We start from the raw sequence: 22,264 nt of genomic DNA, 5'->3' as shown, positions 1-22,264 counted from the left end.
CACATTTTACTTTCATCATCACTCACACAACCAATTTTTTACAAAAAAAAAATTACAATCTCATTAGACCCAACCCAGTAACAAGACTATGAAAGGAGTCAGTAGCAAGCAGTTCATAGTCAACCTCTGAAGCCAATGTGCTGGGGTTCACCTGGCCAACTGACTAATATGCTCACTTTGCCAAATGTCCCAATTTATCAAAAACTCGGTTTTCTATTGTTATTGTTTACTATTTAAAATTTTGCAGTAATTTATATTGGATGAATTGGCTGGGGCTAAGAGGTCTGTAGTTTGCCAAAATTTCAGGGTTCAGGCATCTTCAAATCTCCTTTCATCTTGGGACACCACCCCTCCAACCCTGAAATCAGCAACCAAGTTTGAGCTGTGTGCTGATTCCCCGCTTCCCCTGCCCCCGGTTAGGATGCTCTATGGCCAACCTCCTTCTAGCTGCAACAGGGAGCTGGGAGAGACAAACTAAATCCTTCTCAAATTATGCTATGAAGAATAAATGAGAAGTGGCCAACTAAATGCCATAGAAATTTTCAAAAGCCATTAAAACCATACTATCTCATCTGATCAAAATTGCCGGAAAATATATAAGTTGGAAAATCAGTAAATTTGATTAGTAGTTATTCAATACAATGGTCAAAATAATCCTTAAAATGAAAATGTCAAAAATTTGGTAAAGCAGGAAGAAACTAAAAAGATAGTCAACAGAAATGAGGATAAAATTCCTATATGAAATGCTGATAGTTTGACTATATTCATAAGAAGAATATAAGAAGACTAAATAACCCTTAATACTTAACTTTTGACAAATTTAATGTTTTTAAAATGCTAAGAATATATTCAATGAATATGTGTATATTCAAAAATAACATTCATAAAAATATACTTAGAAGAGAAGAAATGTATGTTTATTGATGTACTCAAGAAGATTATCTTGAAAAGAGTTTTGGAGGACTGTTAAATTTAATAAGTTTGGGAATATGGTCACTCGGTGAATTGATCCTTTGGCTACCTAGCTTTGGGCATGTTGGTCTACTTCTTCCACAACTATGTCTGTAAAGGTTGTAGCTAGTGTGGACTCTTGCCACAAAGCAGGATCCAAGAAGAATAGGTTATTGCCTTGAGTGATGTCATATCATGGCAGTGCCTAAGAAGTGGGGAGGGCAGTGTATGTATGGGGAAGGCTTTCAATTTTAGTCACTTCTCCTCAGAATTCCTGGGCTCCAAAGACATCCATTCAATAAGTGCTGAGTAAGACATTATGGGACATAGCAAAGGATACTGGAAGGAAGACCTTCCGTGGCCACACTAGCAGACTCAACACAAAGGGTATTGGTGACTTCTGGCCTCTGGGGAAGCCAAACACTCTCTGAGGCTTTCTGACCTGCATGAATGAAGGTGGGACACCCAGGTTGGTCTTGGCCTCCGTTGACAAAGTAGTCCACATGCCCAACAGGAATCCGAATACCCAAGTCTGAAAGGAGGCAGAAGCCCATTACCATCTTACTGCAGGGGCATATTGCCCAGGTCCCACAGCAGAGTCCACTGGCAGCAGAGCCTGAGGTGTGACCTTATGAGCCCACCTACTCTGTGTTCTGAATGAGCACCCGCCTCACTCCTACATGCTATGAGAATGCAGGACTAACCCTTACGTTTCTAAAGAGGGTTTTCTGAAAGGAAACACAAAATAAATTCATAAGATGCTCATATTTGCCTAATGAAAATCAAGAAAACTATCCCTTAACATAAGTTTTAATAAATCAGTAAGTGTTATAAGCTTGGTAAATTTCCTTGTGTAATAGTTTCTATTTTATTTCAAGCAATAGTTCAGATATATATGTTTGGGGCCACATTTGCACATTCTCCCACATATTTTTGTGCTCTCCTGATGGAGCAGAAATATGACCTGGCTATAGAGAGAGGAGTTTGAGAGACTATACACCTCATTTCATCATCATGACCATGTCTGATCCCTCAGACTGGGTCGGATCCAGCTACTAAAGACACAAATTTTCTCCATATCATCTATCATTATTGTAAGCAATTGATTGTGTATTATTTGTTTAATGCCATCTATCCAGGTATTAAGCAATGACCTAGGAGTTATTCTTGATTCCTCCCTTTCTTTCATTCCCTACATTTATCCCATCACCTGTCTGGTCAGCTCAAAATATATTCAAAAATATATTTTGAATCTTTCTACTTCTCTCTGTCTCTACTGCCACCACCCTTGCCACCGTCATCTCTCACCATCACCTCTCAGTCTTACTGCAAACACCCTCTAATGTGCCTCCAGGCTTCTCTTAATGCTCCCCTGCAAGTCCATTCTCTGCATAGTAGCCACAGTAATCTTTTAAGGATATTCAATCACCGCCTATTCTCACTGATCATACAAGAATAATTTAAACTCCTTGCCATGGCCAGCTGGTTCTGCTTCCTCCTCTTCAACCTCACTCAGTGCCTCACTCACTGCACTTTGCCCTGCCCCCACCCATATCCAGGCTTTCATTTGGGCCATCTTCTCTAACTAAATTGGTCTTCCCCCAGCTCTTCTCAGGGTTGGTTCATTCACATCTGCAAAGTCTCACGTCAAATATGTCTTTGGGTAGACTGTCCTCAATAATTCTACTTAAAGTAGACAGTCTGCCCAAGTTACCCTCTAACTCATATCCTTCTTTATCATAATCACAATGTGTAACTACCTTGTCTGTTTATTTGTATGTAAGCTCCACAATAGCAGGGCCTTTACCTGTCTTTTTTCTGCTACATCCTCAATCCAGCAGAATACCTGGCACATGTGAGTACCTAATAAATACTTATTGAAGGGATAAATGAATGAATGTTTGCCCAGTTAACCTGTAACTTCCACATGGGCAGGGCCTAATTTACTGTATGTCTGTTCACTGCAGTGTTCCCAGTATCTATCTGTGAGATGAAGGAAGGAGAGGTTTGAACACCATGATTGCATGGGTTTCATCTAGAATCATCAATCTGTTAGTCTTGGATGCTAAAAGAAGACTTCTGAGCAAAGGGAATGAGACACGGACATCTCTCACTTGAACTGCACACACTTTGGTAGGGACAGATGCTATTTCTTCCTTTACCCATCATGCTGAGCACAGAGCCTGGCACAGATTCATGACATTTGATAGGGAGCTGAAATGAGGAGGAATGCCCACTCCCTTTCTAACTGGTCAGAAGAGCTTAATTTGGTCATAGTGGATTCAGAGTTGGGATTTTTTCCTGGGCCTGTCACTACTGGAGAGGGGACTTTTCACTCTTCACTGGGCTAAAGAACTGGACTCATCCCTTGGGGGCCTGAGAATCTGTCCCAGGAGTAAAATGTTCCATTCCCCCCGGGCCAGGCACAGTCACCCTGAAAAAGTAGCATGACTTTCCCATATGTCAGCCAAACAGCAGTGCCCACCCTGGCATTACATCAGCACAGGGTTAGTGCTGAGTCAAAGAGTGAGACTGGTCCATGATTGAAAAATCTCCGGCCTGCTGCTAGCTAAAAATAAAACCATTCATCTCAGTGCTACGAAACTGAGAGAGCCTGCAGGGTGCTGGGGAATGCCTCACTGTGCAACAGAAGTTCAGCAGGGGAGGGAATCTGCCCATGGCCACCCAGAGACATGGCAGCCCCCTAGCCCTTACCCTGTGCTCATTCCCCCACCCCAGGAGGAACTCCCAGCTCACTGTCGGTGTCTGTGTGGATGGCTTCCACGAAGAGGGCATCTCCAGCATCCAGGCGCTCCTCCAGGCTGGCTCTGGTATACTCTGGTCCAGCAGGGTCCAGGCCTACAAGGACAGACTGATGGTAAAGGCCCCCTTTCCCCTCAACCACAGGAACCCTCCCAGATCCACCACACACCTACCTTGATAGCCCTTTTAGTTCAGTCCCCCAACAAGAACCCAAGAGTGGATAACTAACTCAGAACTCCCATACCTAGGAACCCCTGTTCTGCTGTCTCTAACCTCTTAATGACCCAAGTCTCTGGCTCTACAATAAGCTTAATAACGCCAACCATTTGTTAATGTGAGTGATATTAATCCTCATGGAGTAACAACAATAGTACAATTTTTGAGCAGTCACTATGTGCCAGGCCATCTGCTGAGCAGTTTTACACGCTCTAGTGCCGGGAGGCTGAGTCCAGCGGGTCATAATAAATGCGAAAAGTCCTCAAAAGGCTGGTGGGCTTTGATATTCAGCAGGGCTGAATGTCAGCATTATATTACCCTGCTGCTGGCCAAACAGCTGAGGGCAATTCCCCTAACCCAGCAGTTCTCCACCTGTGGGTCACAACCCCTTTGGGGGTAGAACGACCCTTTCACAGGGGTCGCCTAAGACCATCGGAAAACACATATATAATTACATATTGTTTTTGTGATTAATCACTATGCTTTAATTATGTTCAATTTGTAACAATGAAAATACATCCTGCATATCAGATATTTACATTACAATTCATAACAGTAGCAAAATTAGAGTTATGAAGTAGCAATGAAAATAATTTTATGGTTGGGGGTCACCCCACCATGAGGAACTGTATTAAAGGGTCATGGCATTAGGAAGGTTGAGAACCACTGCCCTAACCTGATAATCCTTTAATGTTTACCAAACCTTACCTTTGATATGTATGTTTGCTTTGCTAAAGGGAAAGATGTGTAAATAAAAAGCCGTGGGTCCGGAGATTTGGAGAGCCACTCCACTAGAGAGCTGGTTTCCACCTGGCTTTCCCCATGCCTTCCAAATTTATATTTCTTGTCTAGTATATTCATTTATGTCACAGCCCCTTCTCCAGATTCTTGAACCCTTGCTGCAAAAAGACTGTGGCACTCTAGTCCTCACAAAAACATAATGAAGGAAATATTACTATCCCCATGTCTTAGTTTGGACCCCTTGCTCTCTCCCTCCCAAAAAGCAGACCCTGAGATAAGAATTCAAAAATGCAAGCAGTGATTTCCAATCAAGATGATAGTATACATAGATGTGGTAGTCACATTCTCCCACAACCACATCAAAATTACAACTAAAATACCAAACAACCATCATTCAGAACTATCTGAAATCTGGCCAAACCAAAGTCCTACAACTAGAGAATTAAAGAAGAAGCCATTTTGAGACTGATAGGAAGGGTGGAGGCGCAGAATGAGCTGTGGAGGTCTGCATGAGGAGCAAGGGATCCCAGCCCCACACAAGAGTCCTCAGCCCAGGGTTCCAGGGCCGGGAAGAGAAGTCCCCATAACTTTAGGCTGTAAAAACCAGCAGGAATTGTAGCCTGGGGGTCAATTCCTCCAGGTGACGCCAACAGCAATCAAGGATCAACTACAGCAGGACTGTGCACACAGCTCACACAGGGGCTCATCTAGAGTGACCAGCTCAGATGACTAGGAAGGCTAGGCCCCACAGGACATCTACTACACAAGGCCACTCTACCAACTCAAGGAGACGTAGCAGCTCTACCTAATACATAGAAATCATCACAGGGAGGCAGCCAAAATGCAGAGGCAAAGAAACACGTCACAAATGAAAGAAAAGAAGAAAGCTCCAGAAAAAGAACTAAATGAAATGGAAGCAAGCAAACTACTAGATACAGAGTTCAAAACATTGGTTATAAGGATGCTCAAGGAACGTAATGAGAACTCCAAAGAACTTAGTGAGAAAATCAAAGACATGAAAAAGGACCAGTCAGAAATGAAAGATACACTAACTGAAATGAAGAATAATTTACAAAGATTCAACAGTAGAGTAGAGGACACCAAGAATCAAATCAAGAATTTGGAATATGAGGAAGCAAAAAACACCCAATCAGAAGAGCAAAAAGAAAAAAAAAAAGAACCCAAAAATATGAAGATAGTATGAGGAGTCTCTGGGATATGGGGATGCCAGAAAGAGAAGAGAAGGAGCAAGGAATTGAAAACCTACTTGAAGAAATAATGACAGAAAAATTCCCCTACCTGATGAAATAAATAGATTTACAAGTCCAGGAAGCACAGAGAGTTCAAAACAAGAGGAACCCAAAGAGGCCCACACCAAGACACATCATAATTAAAATGCCAACGGTTAAAGACAAAGAGAGAATCTTAAAAGCAGTAAGAGAAAAGCAGTTAGTTACCTTCAAGAGAGTACCCATATGACTGTCAGCTTATTTCTCAACAGAAATTTTGCAAATCAGAAGAGAGTGGCAAGATATATTCAAAACAATGAAAAGCAAGACCTACAACCAAGATTACTCTAGTCGGCAAAGCTATCACTTAGAATTGAAAATCAGATAAAGAGCTCCACAGACAGGAAAAAGCTAAAGGAGTTCATCACCACCAAACCAGTATTACATGAAATGTTAAAGAGTCTTCTTGAGGATGAGGAAGAGGAGAAGGAGGAGGAGGAGGAGGAAGTAGTGCTGGAAGCTAATTCCAGCAGGTCATAAATGCAAGAAGTCCTCAAAAGGTTGATGGGCTTCTATATTCAGCAGGCTGAATCATATTACCTGCTGCTGGAATAGCTGAAAGCATTTTCCCAAACCTAAAGATTTGCATATATTATTGCCTGTGCCTGACAGCTGAGGGCAGTTCCCCAACCTGACAATGCCTACTGTATACCAAATCTTACCTTTGATATGTATATCTGCTTTGCTTTAGGGCAATTTGTGTTAATAAAAAGCTAGGGGTCTAGAGATTCAGAGAGCTTGGTTACTAAAGTTAGGTCTCCTCTGGCTCCCCAAAATGCCTTCCAAATTTATATTTCATGTCTAGTTTATTAATTTACTCACAGCCCCTTTTCCAGATTCCTGAACCCTTCTAGATGCAGGGAAACACCCCGGCAAGAAGAAGAAATGTGAACAATAAAATGACAATAAATACATATCTATCAACAGTTGAATCTGAAAATTAAAATGAACTAACAAAGAATCTAATGAACAAAATAAACTGATGAATAAAATAGAACCAGAGGCATGAAAATGTGGAACAGACTAAAGAATCTCAGAGGGAAGAGGGGAGAAGGGATGGGAAGAGATTAACCTAAGAGCTTATATGCATATATACATAACCCATGGACACAGACAATAGGGTGGTGAAGGCCTTGGGTGGGGCAGCATCCAGGTGGAGGGGGAAATGGGGAAGGAATCTGGGGGGATACCTGTGATGCTCTCAACAATAAAAATTTTAAAAATGCAACTGGCTTATTTGAGAGATCACAGAAAGCTAGTGAGGGAGTAGAAAATAGAGTGATAGAAGGAAGGACATTTTTAATGAATGGAGTATCACTTTGGGCAAGTAGTTCTCATCCCACTGGGGCTCCTCTGACAGGCTTGTAGAACATGACTCAGAGTTGTTCCACTGGATGGTAATTTCCACACAACTCTAGCCCCTAATCGATTAACAGTAGCTCCTGAAGCATAAAGAATACTGCACTTTTGCAAGTATTTAGCATACTGTTTAAAGGTGATTTCCACAGTGGACCAAGAAGATATGAGCTATTAACCTAAAAATGAAAGATCTTTCAAAGTGAGAGGCAACAAGCATTTATTTGATATAAAAAAGAGTAGCTATTCAGAACCACTGATTCAGGCAGAAATCTACATAATGTTCTGATTAGGACACAAAGCAAGGGATAGTTACAAGAAAGGGAAGAGGAACCATTACATCACTGGAAGGAAGGCATTTCTATTGATGCAGATAAGCTAACATAACAACACTAATTCTAAACAGTGTTTTTAATTCAGTCCAGTAGTCATCAGCTGGTAGACATGACACCTACTTTCCTTTATCCTTGCCAACAGTTCTTTGGGACACAATGTTGCTTAAGGCCCAATCCAAAGGTTATTTTGCCCTGTTTTAACATTCCAAAGGTTTTAGGCATAAGATGTGCAAGGCAGTTCTTCTGGGATGACAACTCTGACTCCATTTTAAAGTGTCTCCATCCTATATAATAAAAGGCTAATATGCAAATCGACCGAACGGCAGAACAACCGGTTCAATGATGCGCACTGACCACCAGAGGGTAGGCGCTCAATGCAGGAGCTGCCCCTTGATGGTCAGTGCGCTCCCACGGGGGGAGCACCACTCTGCTAGAAGCCAGGCTCACAGCTGGTGAGTGCAGCAGCGGTGGTGGGAGCCTCTTCTGCCTCCACCTCAGCACTAAGGATGTCCGACTGATGGCTTAGGTCCGCTCCTCCCAGGGGGAGCAGGCCTAAGCCATAAGTTGGACATCCCCTGAAGGCTCCCAGACTACGAGAGGGTGCAGGCCGGGCTGAGGGCCCCTCCCCCGCCTCCACCCAGTACACAAATTTCATGCACCGGGCCTCTAGTTTATTATATTTTTGCATCACAGATGTAGAAACTGAGGCTTAGCAAGAACTTCATGGCTTCTTACACTGATATTAGAGCTCATGCAATAACACAATATCACTTTATGCAAAAGAGTCCCAATAAATAAATTTTAGTGGTCATGGATGACTTCATCATAACACCAAAAGGTTTGACACTTCCCTCTGCTTGCCTCAACAAAGAAATTTTCAGGGCATTCTTTTCACTTTTCTCCAAACCTGGGAGGATGGGCAAGGAAGAATGTTACCTGTGATCCATCCCAACTGGCCTTTGTAGAAATGTCCCACCATGCCCCCAACGTGGGCCCCCAGGCTCACACCAATGATGTGGATGGAGGACTCCGGCACACCCAGCACCTACAACAGACATTTACAGTGGGTTGCATTTGGGACCCAGCAGCCCCTGGTCTCACAGGGCCGCACTTTCCCCTGAGGCTTTAGCAGCAGAGGGCCCTGGGCATGACACAGGTGCTCCACATGCTGAGGTCAGGGGTGAGAGGGTTGGGGAGGGCAGAATCCTCATTCCAGTAAGCCCTTGCCCTCTTGCTGGGCGCTGCAGGGGTAATCCCCCTCACTGTCCCTTTGGTGCCTCGTGTGAGTCATGAGCACATTCTCTGTCTGAGAGATGACTGAAGCCAGCCACTGGCTCTCTCTACCTGATATGCAGGGGCCCAATTAACAGGGAGAGGGAGAGAGGAGGAGACTGACAAGCCCCTTGGGTGGCTCTACTTCCACCCTAAATCTCCTCCTCCTGTATTGCTTCACTCCTGCTAACCCCTCTCCCCTCCAATGCAGCTGAAATCCCCATCGGCTCTTCTGCACCCACCAGGAGTTTACTGAGGAAACTGGAGATCTTGAGTCCCAGCTTAACCACGTTTTCCACGGCCGAGAAGTAGGCACCTGTGGAGCCGTACACCCAATCCACGGCAATCACGTTAGCGTCTGCTGCCCTCAGAAGGGCCCCGATGAGCTTCTCAATCCAGGAAGGCTTTGTTCCTAAAGCCCTAGTCATGGGGCCAAGAAAGGATAGAACAATTATCTGCCAAATTGATATCCATTGTCATGGAACCTCTGTTAATAGAATAAACCCAGAAAAAAAGTCAAGACTAGGGAAGGGGGATACAAGGGCAGTAAGTCACAGCAATTTGAGCATAGGGAGGACAGTCCCAAAGTGACCAGGGCTTCTGCCTGCACGTAGGGAGCCTTTGTGTAAATTATGATAGGATGCCTCTTGTCCGGGTGGCTGCAGCTCCGTGCTAGACTCAGAACTCAGGCTGCATTTCAGCCTCCTACCCCCCAGCCCTTAGCCCCCAGCCCCCAACCCCCAGCCCTGTGTGCAAAGCTTCAACTACACAAGCCATCTGCACTGGCCCTGCTTGTGTGATTTGTGGGAAAGAAAGGATAGATTTGTACATTAGAGTTAAGATTTGCAATCTTAATTCTAGAAAATAGGTACTTTCTTGAGGATGTTTTTATTTATCCATTCACTTATTTATTTCTTCAACAAATGAGCCAGGCAGTGTGCTAGGTGCTTTGCAGAAATTTAAAATAAAATAAAATAAAATACAGCCCCTATCATTCTGGAACTTACAGTGTAATAGCACTTTTCTAGAAAAAGGGAATGGTTTTTAAATTTTCAGAATACTTTCTTCCCAAGCAATTGGGATCAGGAAAGAAGTTTTCTCAATGGCCTGTCACAGCACAGGAACAATCAGAACACATTCTCTGAGTGTGTGCTCATGGGACAGAGGAGCAGACTGACAATTGTCATGGAATGTGACTTTGGGGTATCTAGGAGCACACACAGTGAGGAGCCCGATGAGCTTTCCAGCTCTATTAGCTATCCCTGGGTTGAGGGCACACACTCAGCCTTGGATAGTGGCTAAATGTAGGATTTGCTAGGGGAGAGACTTTGGCACATTCCTGAGAAATGCTAGCCTCTGGGTGGGACAGAAGTAGCATTCATAAGTGGTAGTTTCTTAGGTCATAAAACCAGGGAAGAAGTGAGAAAAGAAAAGAAAATTCTGTATTTAAAAAACAACACCAGGCTGTTACCCCTGAGTAATTGTGCAAAGCCCATGACTTCATTGGCTGAGATGAATCATACAACCACGCTTCAAGGAGGAAAGGTCCCTGAGATCATCTCTACAAACTCCCTTCTTCTCCCTTAGGCTCCATGGGCTGGAGTGATTTGTCCAAGATCACACATATTTATTGTTCGAGAGTGTGTAGACAAGGGCTGAGGGAGGAGTAACATATATAACCAACAGGAATAAACAACATAATATGTGTTCATGTTGACATGAGACACCTTTACAGACAGCAGGAGATGAGGGATGGGACATGTGACAGTCGGCCAATTCATTCCTCCTCTTACTCCCCACTACCTTCCCATGATCACTTTCTAGCGCTTAGCACAGGCAATCCTATTGATTGGTGAGCTCCCACCTGAATCCATGGATTATTAGTTTGGTTCCCAGAGTGACATTGAATCCAGAGTTTTGAAGGTCACTACTTTCTTCAACTAGGTTCCCACAGCGAGGATCTGAAGGTGTGAAGAGGAGGAACCGGACTTTGAGGTTGGTGCCTCGGAAGGGGTTGGCATTCTGGAAGTCAGTGCACTTTGGCTGTTCGGTAGGAGGTGTATCTCCTGGAGGGAAAACAAAACAAAACAAGAGCAATGCAAGGTGAGGTCGTCTGTTCTTGGGAGGACAGAAAGATGTTCTTGAAAGGAAGGAAGAAACGGGCTGACAGCTGCATCAGGGTACAGAAGAAGATAGCGGTCTCCACAGGAGTTAGAGTTCCTCATAATTTTCGCTCATTGGAAGAACTTGAAAAAGGACAAAAAGGAGTAGGTGTGGGGGGGGGAGGGGGGTCAATTGGTGGAAAAGGAGATATATGTAAAACTTTAGACAATAAATAATTTAAAAAAAATAAAAATAGAGTAAAAAAAAAGAGTAGACAATGGGACGGTTAGCTGGGGCCTTAAAGATGATGAAGATATGACACTTACAAGGTGGACAGGCATGATTATTGGGCCACCAAGGATAAATTATGAAAACAGAATATATATATATCCTAAAAGTAGAATGTGGACCTAAATACCCAGAAGCTCCTCCATCAGTTAGATTTGTAATAAAAATTAATATGAATGGAATAAATAATTCCAGTGGAACGGTAGGTGCATGGAGCTTATCTGTATTAGCAAAATGGCAAAATTCATATAGCATTAAAGTTGTACTTCAAGAACTAAGACGTCTAATGATATCCAAAGAAGCTTCTACAGCAATCAGGACAAACATACAACAATTAATTTTAGTGGATCTCAAACTTGTCTTAAATCAACAATCTTCTACTCATGTTAATGTCTTGATTAAATATCAGAATGCCAACTGGTAAACATGACCTGGACATTTGTAAGAATATACTTAATATATGTATAAACATTATGTTTTCAGGTAACAGGAGAAAAAAATGCAGCACAATTTTTTAAGGCACTGTCATTTATACATAAAGCTGGAGTGTTCAAAATAGAATTCAGGTTTACAAGATGAAAGTGTGGTGATTTTTACTAAAAAGTAGAAATCTCAAGAAGGAAAAAGAGAAATGGCATGCTTTATCCATCTTGCTTAGAGAAAGAGCTTCCAATGGTCTAAAGTAGCAGGTACAATGAATATTGTCTCAAATTGTTTTAATTTTTAAGTGGTGTGGGTGCTGACTACCAATAGTATCAAAAATATGTTCAGGATTGTTTGGATATCTGTATTTATAATAAAAATAAATGTCATGGGGAAGGTCAATGAATTTCTGTTGAAAGCTGTTCCTGTGTGTTACACGTAACAGACATGGTAAATATTTGTTTTCCCATGTCTTTGTTGGACAAACCATGCATTAAAGTAAGTGAAATCAGCAAAAAGGAAACGGGTGAATTGATATGTGATTTTTGAGATTAAAGTTAGTCTTAAAATGTAAATAAAATGTAGATCGTGTTCTCAGACACTGCCATTTCTATTTTATTGAAGTGGTACATGGAAAGTACCTTGCTGAGGTAGCAAAGACTGGAATTGTAGCTTTTCATCCATATAAACTTTTTATTGTTAATCATTTGTTATATATTTCTTGTGAATTGGAATTTGCAGAGTATTTTAGAGAACAAATTACTTGATTCGTTTAATTTCATCTTTGGAGAAGGAGGAATCCCAAGTATTATATTTCGACTTTGATTTCACAAGCAATGTATTAAAGATATTTGAATTCTAGCAATTTTTATAGAATTATAGATTGTAATTATCCAAATATACATTCTATTTTGATTCATAACATCCTTTTTTTGGTGACATTTTTTCTCACAATGCTTTTAATACTGACTGGGATTAATTTATACATTCCACTTGTCTTTCACTTCAGCATCTGTGTAATTTTGAACTGATGTTCTGCTTTTACCAAAGTGAGAGGTTTTAAGTAATTGTTTTTCATTTCAAAGCACTAGGTATACTACTTTGTTGAAAATACTCTTTTCTCATGGGTTCACTGCATAAAATAGAAAAGTCGGGTAACAAGGACAAATTTCTTAAACATGCCTTAACATGTTTTTGTCAAGTTCATTCATATCGAAAGCTTTGAGCTACCTTTTCTTAGTCACTAATATATCAAAGTCAGCGGTTTGTCTAGTTTGCCTAAACTTTTAATTTCAACATGAGTATTCTATTTTAATTATCGAAGATATTTAAAATGACACATAGAGAATATATATATGTATATAAATATATATATGTACATATATATATATATAAATTAGTGCATGTGTAATTTATTAAAATAGGTTTGAAATGAATTATTACCTTGGGATACATTCTGAAAACTTTTAAATTGGTAAGAGAGATTAAGTTGAATTACACTGATGTCATACAAAGGAGTCTGATGGTTACTAATCGTCTAAATCAATCTCTTTAAGAACTTCTGTTCCACTTTGAAAATGTGTCTTATCATTCATGGGTTCTGAATGCTGTTAAATTATTCAAATATTGGGTACCTTGATTTTTTGTCCTCTTTCCTTTTCCCATATCCACTAATTGTGAAGATTTTGTTGTTGGTGTTGTTTTTCAACAAAATGTAATGTTTATTTCCCCTTTTTGTTTTGGGACTATGGATAAATCTGCATGCAAAAGCAAGATTCATTTTGCATGTCACAATCAAAATGTACACGGCAATCTAAGACACACTGGTTGATTATAGAAGTTAATACAGAACCAATCTTAATTGTAGTAACATTTCTAAGACAACAGTTTTGAAGCTATTTTTCTTTTGTCTATTTTGTAAAGGGGCTAATGTTGTAGGAGTGTGTGGCATTAAATGAACTGTAAAATTGCCTTTGAGATTTGTTTAAAAAGCTAGCAGATGAGCCCTAGGAAATGATCTTATATTAATAAAGATTACCAAAAAAAAAAAGAAAGAAAGAAACAGGGGCTTATAGGCATTGTCAATCAGCTAGATTCATATGTATAATATACATATTAGATTACATATATTATATATTTATATCTATATATATAAAAGCCCAGCAACCATTACAGTGGAACAACAGAACAACCAGTCGCTATGACACACACTGACCACCAGGGGGCAGACGCTCAATGCAGGAGCTGCCCCCTGGTAGTCAGTGTGCTCCCACAGCGGGAGCGCCACTCAGCCAGAAGCCAGGCTCACGGCTGGAGAGTGTAGCAGTGGTGGCAGGAGCCTCTCCCACCTCCGTGGCAGAACTAAGGAGCAGTGAACCAAGCAGTAAGGAGCGAGCAGGCGGACGGTAAGAAGTGAGCAGGCAGGCAGTTAGGAGTGAGTAGGCAGGTCGTTAGGAGCAAGCAGGCAGGCGGTTAGGAGTGAGGGGTCCTGGATTGCAAGAGGGATGTCCGGCAATCGGGCCTAAACCAGCAGTCAGACATCCCATGAGGGCTCCCAGACTGCGAGAGGGTGCAGGCTGGGCTGAAGGACCCCCCCGCCTCCCCGTGCATGAATTTCATGCACCAGGCCGCTAGTAAACATATAATCAGATTCATTTATTAAAACCTGCATAATTTCTGAAATCAAAATCTGTGAATATTTTTCACATCTAAAGATAAAATGCCAGAGATGAATATGAATATTACTCAATGATAGAAGGTTAAAGGCCATGGTGAAATGGATACTATTATGGACTAAACTGAGTCTCCCTATAAATTCATACGTTGGAGTCCTAACCTCCAGTACCTCAGAATATGACTGCATTTGGAGATAGGGTCTTTACAGAGGTAATCACATTAAAACAGGCCATCAGAATGGGCCCTACTCCAATATGACTGGCATTCTTGTAAGAAGAGGAAATCTGGACACAGACACAGAAGAAAGATGATGAGCAGACACACGGAGCAAATGGTCATATACAAGCCAAGGAGAGAGACCAGGAAGAGATCCTTCCCTCACAGCCCCCAAGAGGAACCAACCCTCCCACTGCCTTGATCTTGGACTTCCAGCCTCCAGAACCATGCGTCAATAAGCTTTTGTTGTTTAAGCCATCCAGTCTATGGCATGTTGTTATAGCAGCTCTAGCAAAGTAACACAGATTTATAAAACAAACAAACAAACAAAAAAACCCGGGCAACAAGATAAGCAGTTGGGCTGAGATGAGCTCACGCTGGACTGAACCCCAGTCCAGCCCCATCATTATCATCCTTATGAGCAATCTGGAGCCTCCGTGCCCGGCCCATGGCCACCTTGCCAGAGGTCAGAGCAAACCTGTCACAAGCTGTACCCACTCTACAGCACCTCACAATAGATACATTTAAATGGGATCTTTTATGGTCAAGGGCATTGAAGGGCCTTTAAAAATACTGAACTGAAACAGGCAGCATGAAACTCCTACTTTCCCAGGGAGCTGAAAATCTGGCCCCTCTTCAATACCCAACATTGCAACCCTTGTTTACTTCTGTGGCAAAGAGGTGTAGCACCCAGCTCCCAGCCTGGCTTGCAGGGAGGGACCAGCAGCAGCAGCCACAAGCACACACTGACCCAGGCTACATGGCCCCAGTCATGGCACTGTTAGCGGCTACCTCGCATTACTGCCATGGGACAAAGCCATTTACAGAATTAGAGGTCCAGATTGCAGACTTTGGTTTGTGCAGGTTCCTTCCTAAAGAGGACAGCAATTTTAGTTTTCTGGAATGGTTATCTGCCTTCAGAGGTCACCGGGAGCACATTCACAAGAAGCATGTGGATCTGGGTGCAATTAGATGTGGCCCCATGTGCAGATAGATGGTGGGGACCCCATCCTTAAAGAGTACTGAGGTGCACTGGCGTTTTCACCACCTCTGCATCTGAGCTCCAAGTCCTCTTGCATGTCCCTTCCTGGACACCCTGGCAAGAAGCCCCCACACTCCCCAGCCTACAACTTGAGCTCCCGAAGGACACGAAAGAGAAAGATGCCTGGCACTACAACAGCTCTGCTTTTCCCAGCTTCTGGCTTTTTTAATAAATATATATTTTTATTGATTTCAGAGGGGAAGAGAGAGGGAAAGAGAGAGAGAAACATCAATGATGAGAGAGAATCATTGATCAGCTGCCACTGGGGATCGAGCCTGTAACCTGGGCATGTGCCCTTGACCAGGAATCGAACCTGCGACCCTTCAGTCCACAGGCCGAAGCTCTATCGACTGAGCCAAACTGCCTAGAGCCAGCCTCAGACTTTTAAACAAAAAAAGTGAAAGGGCTCTGATTGAGCATGAGACTTGGACATCATAAATGAATAAATTTGCTCTATTGGTTTAGGGCAGTGGTTCTCAACCTTCCTAATGCCGTGACCCTTTAATACAGTTCCTCATGTTGTGGTGACCCCCAACCATAAAATTATTTTCATTGCTACTTCATAACTGTAATTTTGCTACTGTTATGAATCGTAATGTAAATATCTGATATGCAGGATGTATTTTCATTGTTACAAATTGAACATAATTAAAGCATAGTGATTAATCACAAAAACAATATGTAATTATATATGTGTTTTCCGATGGTCTTAGGCGACCCCTGTGAAAGGGTCGTTCGACCCCCAAAGGGGTTGCGACCCACAGGTTGAGAACCGCAGGTCTAGGGAAACCTTCTTCCACCAAAAAATTGAGAGTCCTTTTAAATGAGTACTGTACATTACAAAGCAAGGCCCACAAACATCAAAGAATCAATATTATCCAGACATTAGCTAAATAAAATGCAATCGAATTATTTTTAAAATACAATGGATATTTTAAAAACTCTTTTGGGTTAAAGAATAATCACAAGGGAGACTAGAGAATATTAAAATCTAAATGACAATAGAACCAACGCATACAAGAACTTGAGTAAAGAGCTAAAACCGCAGTGGGGGATAAGCATAACCTCAAATGCAAATAGTAGGGAAATGAAGGGAAAGAAATAGGTTAGGTAAATTAATGTTATAATTCAGAAAGTTGAAGAAAAACTATGCAAAAACTCCAAATAAAATATAGGGAAAGAACTATAAAGGAAATAATTGAAATTAAAGAAAACATTGAGATATAAATAGCATTGCTATCAACACAGTTGCTCAGGTCAAACTTCCTGGAGACATCTCTGACTCATCCCTTTCTCTCATACCCGCAGAACAAGAATTATGGCTCTCCCCTCAGAATAAGATACTCAAAATTAAACCATTCTCACTACCTACAGTAGTGCCCTCTTATCCATGGGAAATTACTTCCAAGACCCACAGTACATGCATGAAACCACAGACAGTACCAAACCCACTATATACTATGTTTTTTCCTATGCATACATACCTATGATAAAGTTTAATTTATAAATTAGGCACAGTGAAAGATTAACAACAATAACTAATAATAACATAGAATAATTATGACAATATACTCTAATAAAAGTTCTCTCTCAAAATATCTTATTGTCCTACTGGAGGACCCTCACCTGACTGGAGGAGAGAGTCTGAAAAGAGGGGTGGGGGTCAGGGGAGATAGTGAGGTAGAGGCAAAAAGAGGCCAAAAATTAACTTTTCATTTAAAATTAAACTAATTTTGTTGTGTTAGAAGTCAAGATAATAGTTCTCTTTAGAGCAGTAGTGACTAAGAGGGGATACAGAGAATGGGTTTTAGGGTGCTGTTTGGTTACATACGTGAATTCACTCTGAAAATTCATTAATCTGCATATTAATAATCTGTGTACTTTCTGTACTTGTGTTGTACTTTTAAAAGCCTACAAACAAAATGCTTAAATATATAAAGAGTAAGTGGATCATGAATTCATTTCAGGAGAAATAAAGTTTAAAAAACCTTTGACATAGCCTGTCTGGTATGGCTCAGTGGTTAGTATTGACCTAGGAACCAGGAGGTCATGGTTCGATTCCAGGTCAGGGATCTGTGTCGATTCCAGGTCAGGGCATATGCCTGGATTGTGGGCTCGATCCACAGTAGGGGTCTGTACAGGAGGCAGCTGATCAATGATTCTCTCAGCATTGATGTTTCCATCTCTCTCTCTCTCTCTCCCTTTCTCTCTGAAATCAATAAAAATATCTTTAAAAAAAACTTTGGCATAGACTTTAAAATAAGTATACTGAGAATATACAAGGACAAAAATAAAGACAGAGCATAAGAAATTATGAAATATAAACAATACAATAAGATTTATAAGAAAAAGTTAATAGAAAATTAGAAATGAAAAAGAAAGACATTGATAAAAGAAATCAATCCTATAGTGCAGCGGTTCTCAAACTGTGGGTCGTGACCCCTTTGGGGGTTGAATGACCCTTTCACAGGGGTCACCTAAGACCATCGGAAAACACATATATAATTACATATTGTTTTTGTGATTAATCACTATGCTTTAATTATGTTCAATTTGTAACAATGAAATTGGGGGTCACCACAACATGAGGAACAGTATTAAAGGGTCGCGGCATTAGGAAGGTTGAGAACCACTGCTAGTGTCTGGTACAGAAATAAAATAAAATTTTAAAGTATGAAAGTGCAGTTAAAAAGTACAGACAGTAGCCCTGGCCTGTGACTTAGTTGGTTGCAGCATACACCACAACATTGTGGTGCAGGTTCAATTCCTGGTCAGGGCACATACCTAGGTTGCAGGATGGATCCTGGGTCAGGGCATGTCCAGAAGGCAACCGATCAATGTTTCTCACATCAATGTTTCTCTCTCTCTAGAATCAATTTAAAAAAACATATCCTCGCCTTTGCTGGTTTGGCTCAGTGGATAGAGCGTCAGCCTGAGGACTGAAGGGTCCCAGGTTCGGTTCTGGTCAAAGGCACATGACCAGGTTGTGGGCTCGATCCCCAGTAAGGGGTGTGCAGGAGGCAGCCAATCAATGATCCTCTCTCATCATTGATGTTTTTGTCTCTCTTCCCTCTCCCTTCCTCTCTGAAATCAATAAAAATATTATTTAAAATATTATCCTCTGGTGAGGATTAACAATATTTTTTAAAAGTACAGGCAATAGTTGAAGAGGCTCGAAAGTCATGAATCTAGTAGCTCTCTAAAGGAAGAGAATGGGAGAAAAAGCAATATTTTGAAAGGATAATTGCTAAGAATGAGTTCACTAATCAAAATGATACTCAGGGTAATGACCAAGATTAAATAAATAAATAAATCTATACTAGGCAGATTAAACAGCAGAGTATTAATGATTAAATGATATCATTTTAGGTATTTAAATTTTTATTAGTGTTCCTTTTATTCCTTTAGTTAAATAAATGTTCTCTTTATCACCTAAAAAAAAAATGATATCCTTTAAAAATCCCCAGACAAATGCATTGAAAAACTATTAAAAAATGGATAATTTTCTAGAAAAATATAATTTTCTGAAACTGATTTAGGAAGAAATAGAAAAACCTAAATAAATCTACTAACATAAAAAAATTGAATTGTCAATCAAGAATCTTCTCTCACCCTAAAACACTAATGCCAGATGATTTCATTTGAGAACTCCACCAAGCCTTTGAAGTACAGATACTCTTTACCTTATATAAACTGTCTCAGGGACTAGACACTTTTTTATGAGGTTACTAGAGGCCCAGTGCACAAAATTCGTGCAGGGTGGTGGCCCTCAGCCCAGCCTGCACCCTCTCACAATCCGGTACCGCTGGCTCCTAAGTGCCCCTTACTGCCCCCCTTGGCATCCTGGTCTCCCCCAACAGCCCCCCTCTGCTGGCTTGGTTGACCCTAACTGCCTCCCCCCTGCCAGCCTGGTCACCCCTCACTGCCTCCCCTGCTGGCCTGGTTGCCCCACACAGTCTGCTGTTTGGTCGTTTGGTCATCCCTCACTAACCCCCCTGCTGGCCTTGTTCTGTTGTCAATTCGGTCATCTGTTCGGTTGCAATGGCCCCTGGCTCTTTATATATATAGATAAGAACTTTATTATGAACACCAGACAAAAGAAATATAAGAAAGAAAATAATAGATAAATTCCTCTATTAATATATATGCAAAATAATAAATATAAATATGTACAAAAATAAATGTTAGTAAATCAAATTCAACATTGTATTAAAAAATATGATGGAAGGATGGAAAATATGACTTTGTGGCAAATTCACAATGCAATATACATTCGAAACCTGTATACTTTTATTAACAAATGCCACCCCAATAAATTCAATTAAAAAATTAAAATAAAAAGCATGGTCTGGCCCTGGCTGGTGGTCTCAGTGGTTAGGGTACAGACCCACACACTGAAGGCTCATGGGTTCAATTCCTGGTCAAGAGCACATTCCTGGGTTGCAGGTTTGACCCCTGGGCCTGGTCAGGCACAAAAACTAATCAATGTGTCTCTCTCACATGGATGTTTCTCTCTTGTCTGTCTCTCTCCCCCTTCCTCCTTCCTTTCTACTCTCTCTGAAAATCAATGGCAAAAAATATCCTCTGGTGAGGATTAACCAAAAAACAAAAAGAAAAAAGAAGTACAGTCTGAAATTTAAAAAAAAATTTTTTTAAATATGCCATGACCAGCTGCAGCAATCCTGAGAAAGAAGAACAAAGTAGGAGGGATCACAATACCAGATATCAAGCTATATTACAAAGCCACTGTTCTCAAAACTGCATGTTACTGGCACAAGAACAGACATATAGACCAATGGAACAGAACAGAGAACCCAGAAATCGACCCAAACCACTATGCTCAATTAATATTTGACAAAGGAGGCAAGAACATACAATGGAGTCAAGACAGTCTCTGCAATAAATGGTGCTGGGAGAATTGGACAGATACATGCAAAAAAAATGAAACTAGACCACCAACTTACACCGTACACAAAAATAAACTCAAAATGGATAAAGGACTTAAATGTATGATGGGAAACCATAAAAATCTTAGAAGAATCCATAGGCAGTAAAATATCAGACATATGTCATAGCAATATCTTTACCAATACAGCTCCTAGGACAATGGAAACTAAAAAGAAAATAAACAAATGGAACTACATCAAAATAAAAAGCTTCTGCACAGAAAAAGAAACCATCAACAAAACAAGAAAGCCCACTGCATAGGAGAATGTATTTGCCAATGTTATATCCAACAAGGGTTTGATCTCCAAAATTTATAAGGAACTCATACAACTTAACAAAACCAAGGTAAACAATCCAACCAAAAAATGGGCAAAGCACCTAAATAGACACTTTTTGAAAGAGGACATACAGAAGGCCAAGCATGGAAACATGCTCAAAGTCACTAATCATCCGAGAGATGCAAATCAAAACAACAATGAGGTACCATCTCACACCTGTCACAATGGCTATCATCAACAAATCAACAAGTGACAAGTGCTGGCGAGGATGTGGAGAAAAAGGAACCCTTGTGCACTGCTGGTGGGAATGCAGACTGGTGTAGCCACTGTGGGAAACAGTATGGAGCTTCCTCAAAAAATTAAAAATGGAACTTCCATTTGACCCAGTAATCCCACTTCTAGGAATATATCCCAAGAAATCAGAAACACCAATCAGAAAGGATATGTGTACCCCTATGTTCATAGCAGCACAATTTACAATAGCTAAGATTTGGAAACAGCCTAAGTGCCCATCAGCAGATGAGTGGATTAAAAAACAGTGGTACATCTATACAATAGAATACTTCGCTGCTGTTAAAAGGAAGAAACTCTTACCATTTGCAACAGCATGGATGGACCTGGAGAGCATTATGCTAAGTGAAATAAGCAGTTAGAGAAAGATAAATATCACATGATCTCACTCATTTGTGGAATATAATGAACAACATAAACTGATGAACAAAAATAGACCCAGAGACATAGAAGCATTGAACAGACGGTCCAACCAGCGGGTAAGAGAACAACCAAAAGACTTGCATGCATATAAGCATAACCAATGGACATAAACAGTAGGGTGGGGTGTGAGAGCATGTGCTGGAATGGCTAGGGAGAGATCAATGGGGGGAAAAGGAGACATATGTAATACTTTAAACAATAAAGAATTTTAAAAAATAAAATATGCCATGACCAAAGGATTTGTTCCAGGTGATTTTAGTATGATTGGATTAGTCTGTAGGATTTAGAAGAAAATATGAGAGATTACCTTTATAGGATAATTGCTTAAGCAAGACACCAGAAGCAGAAATCATAATAAGAAATAAGAATTAAGACAGCAATATAATGCTATTTTTCCTATCCTGTTGACAATATGAAAAACTTTCGATATTACAAAGTGTTGGCAGAGATGTGGGGAAATGGTTTGTTCACATACTAATAAAGAGTTATAACTTCTTTACAGGGCAATTTATTTCATGTCTATCAAAAATGTGTAAGATATAAATCCTTTCAGATCTAGAATATAGTGTATAAACAGCCATTTGAAAAAACAAAATAGCTCTGTATATTGATATGGAAGGATCTCTCTCTCTCACACAAATACATATAATATAT

General features: G+C 40.8%; 1 protein-coding gene across 3 annotated transcripts in view; it reads right to left on the bottom strand.

Moving 5' to 3' along the window:
* Positions 1-22,264, bottom strand: part of PLA1A (phospholipase A1 member A) — a 38,584-nt gene that overhangs the window by 14,821 nt on the left and 1,499 nt on the right. For 2 of the 3 annotated variants that reach the window (XM_005875338.2, XM_005875335.2), the window contains exons 2-6: positions 10,788-10,989; positions 9,166-9,343; positions 8,588-8,696; positions 3,709-3,810; positions 1,394-1,483 (exon numbers count right to left, since the gene is read on the bottom strand). In XM_005875338.2, coding sequence (XP_005875400.1) covers positions 1,394-1,483; positions 3,709-3,810; positions 8,588-8,696; positions 9,166-9,343; positions 10,788-10,989 — 681 coding nt within the window. The remainder of the gene's footprint in view (positions 1-1,393; positions 1,484-3,708; positions 3,811-8,587; positions 8,697-9,165; positions 9,344-10,787; positions 10,990-22,264) is intronic. The other variant, XM_005875337.2, reaches the window with a different exon arrangement.

Source organism: Myotis brandtii, unplaced genomic scaffold (assembly GCF_000412655.1).
Source record: "Myotis brandtii unplaced genomic scaffold, ASM41265v1 scaffold46, whole genome shotgun sequence".
NCBI lineage: Eukaryota > Metazoa > Chordata > Mammalia > Chiroptera > Vespertilionidae > Myotis > Myotis brandtii.
The sequence above is the reverse complement of the archived record's forward strand: the minus strand, read 5'-3'. Positions and strand labels throughout refer to the sequence as shown.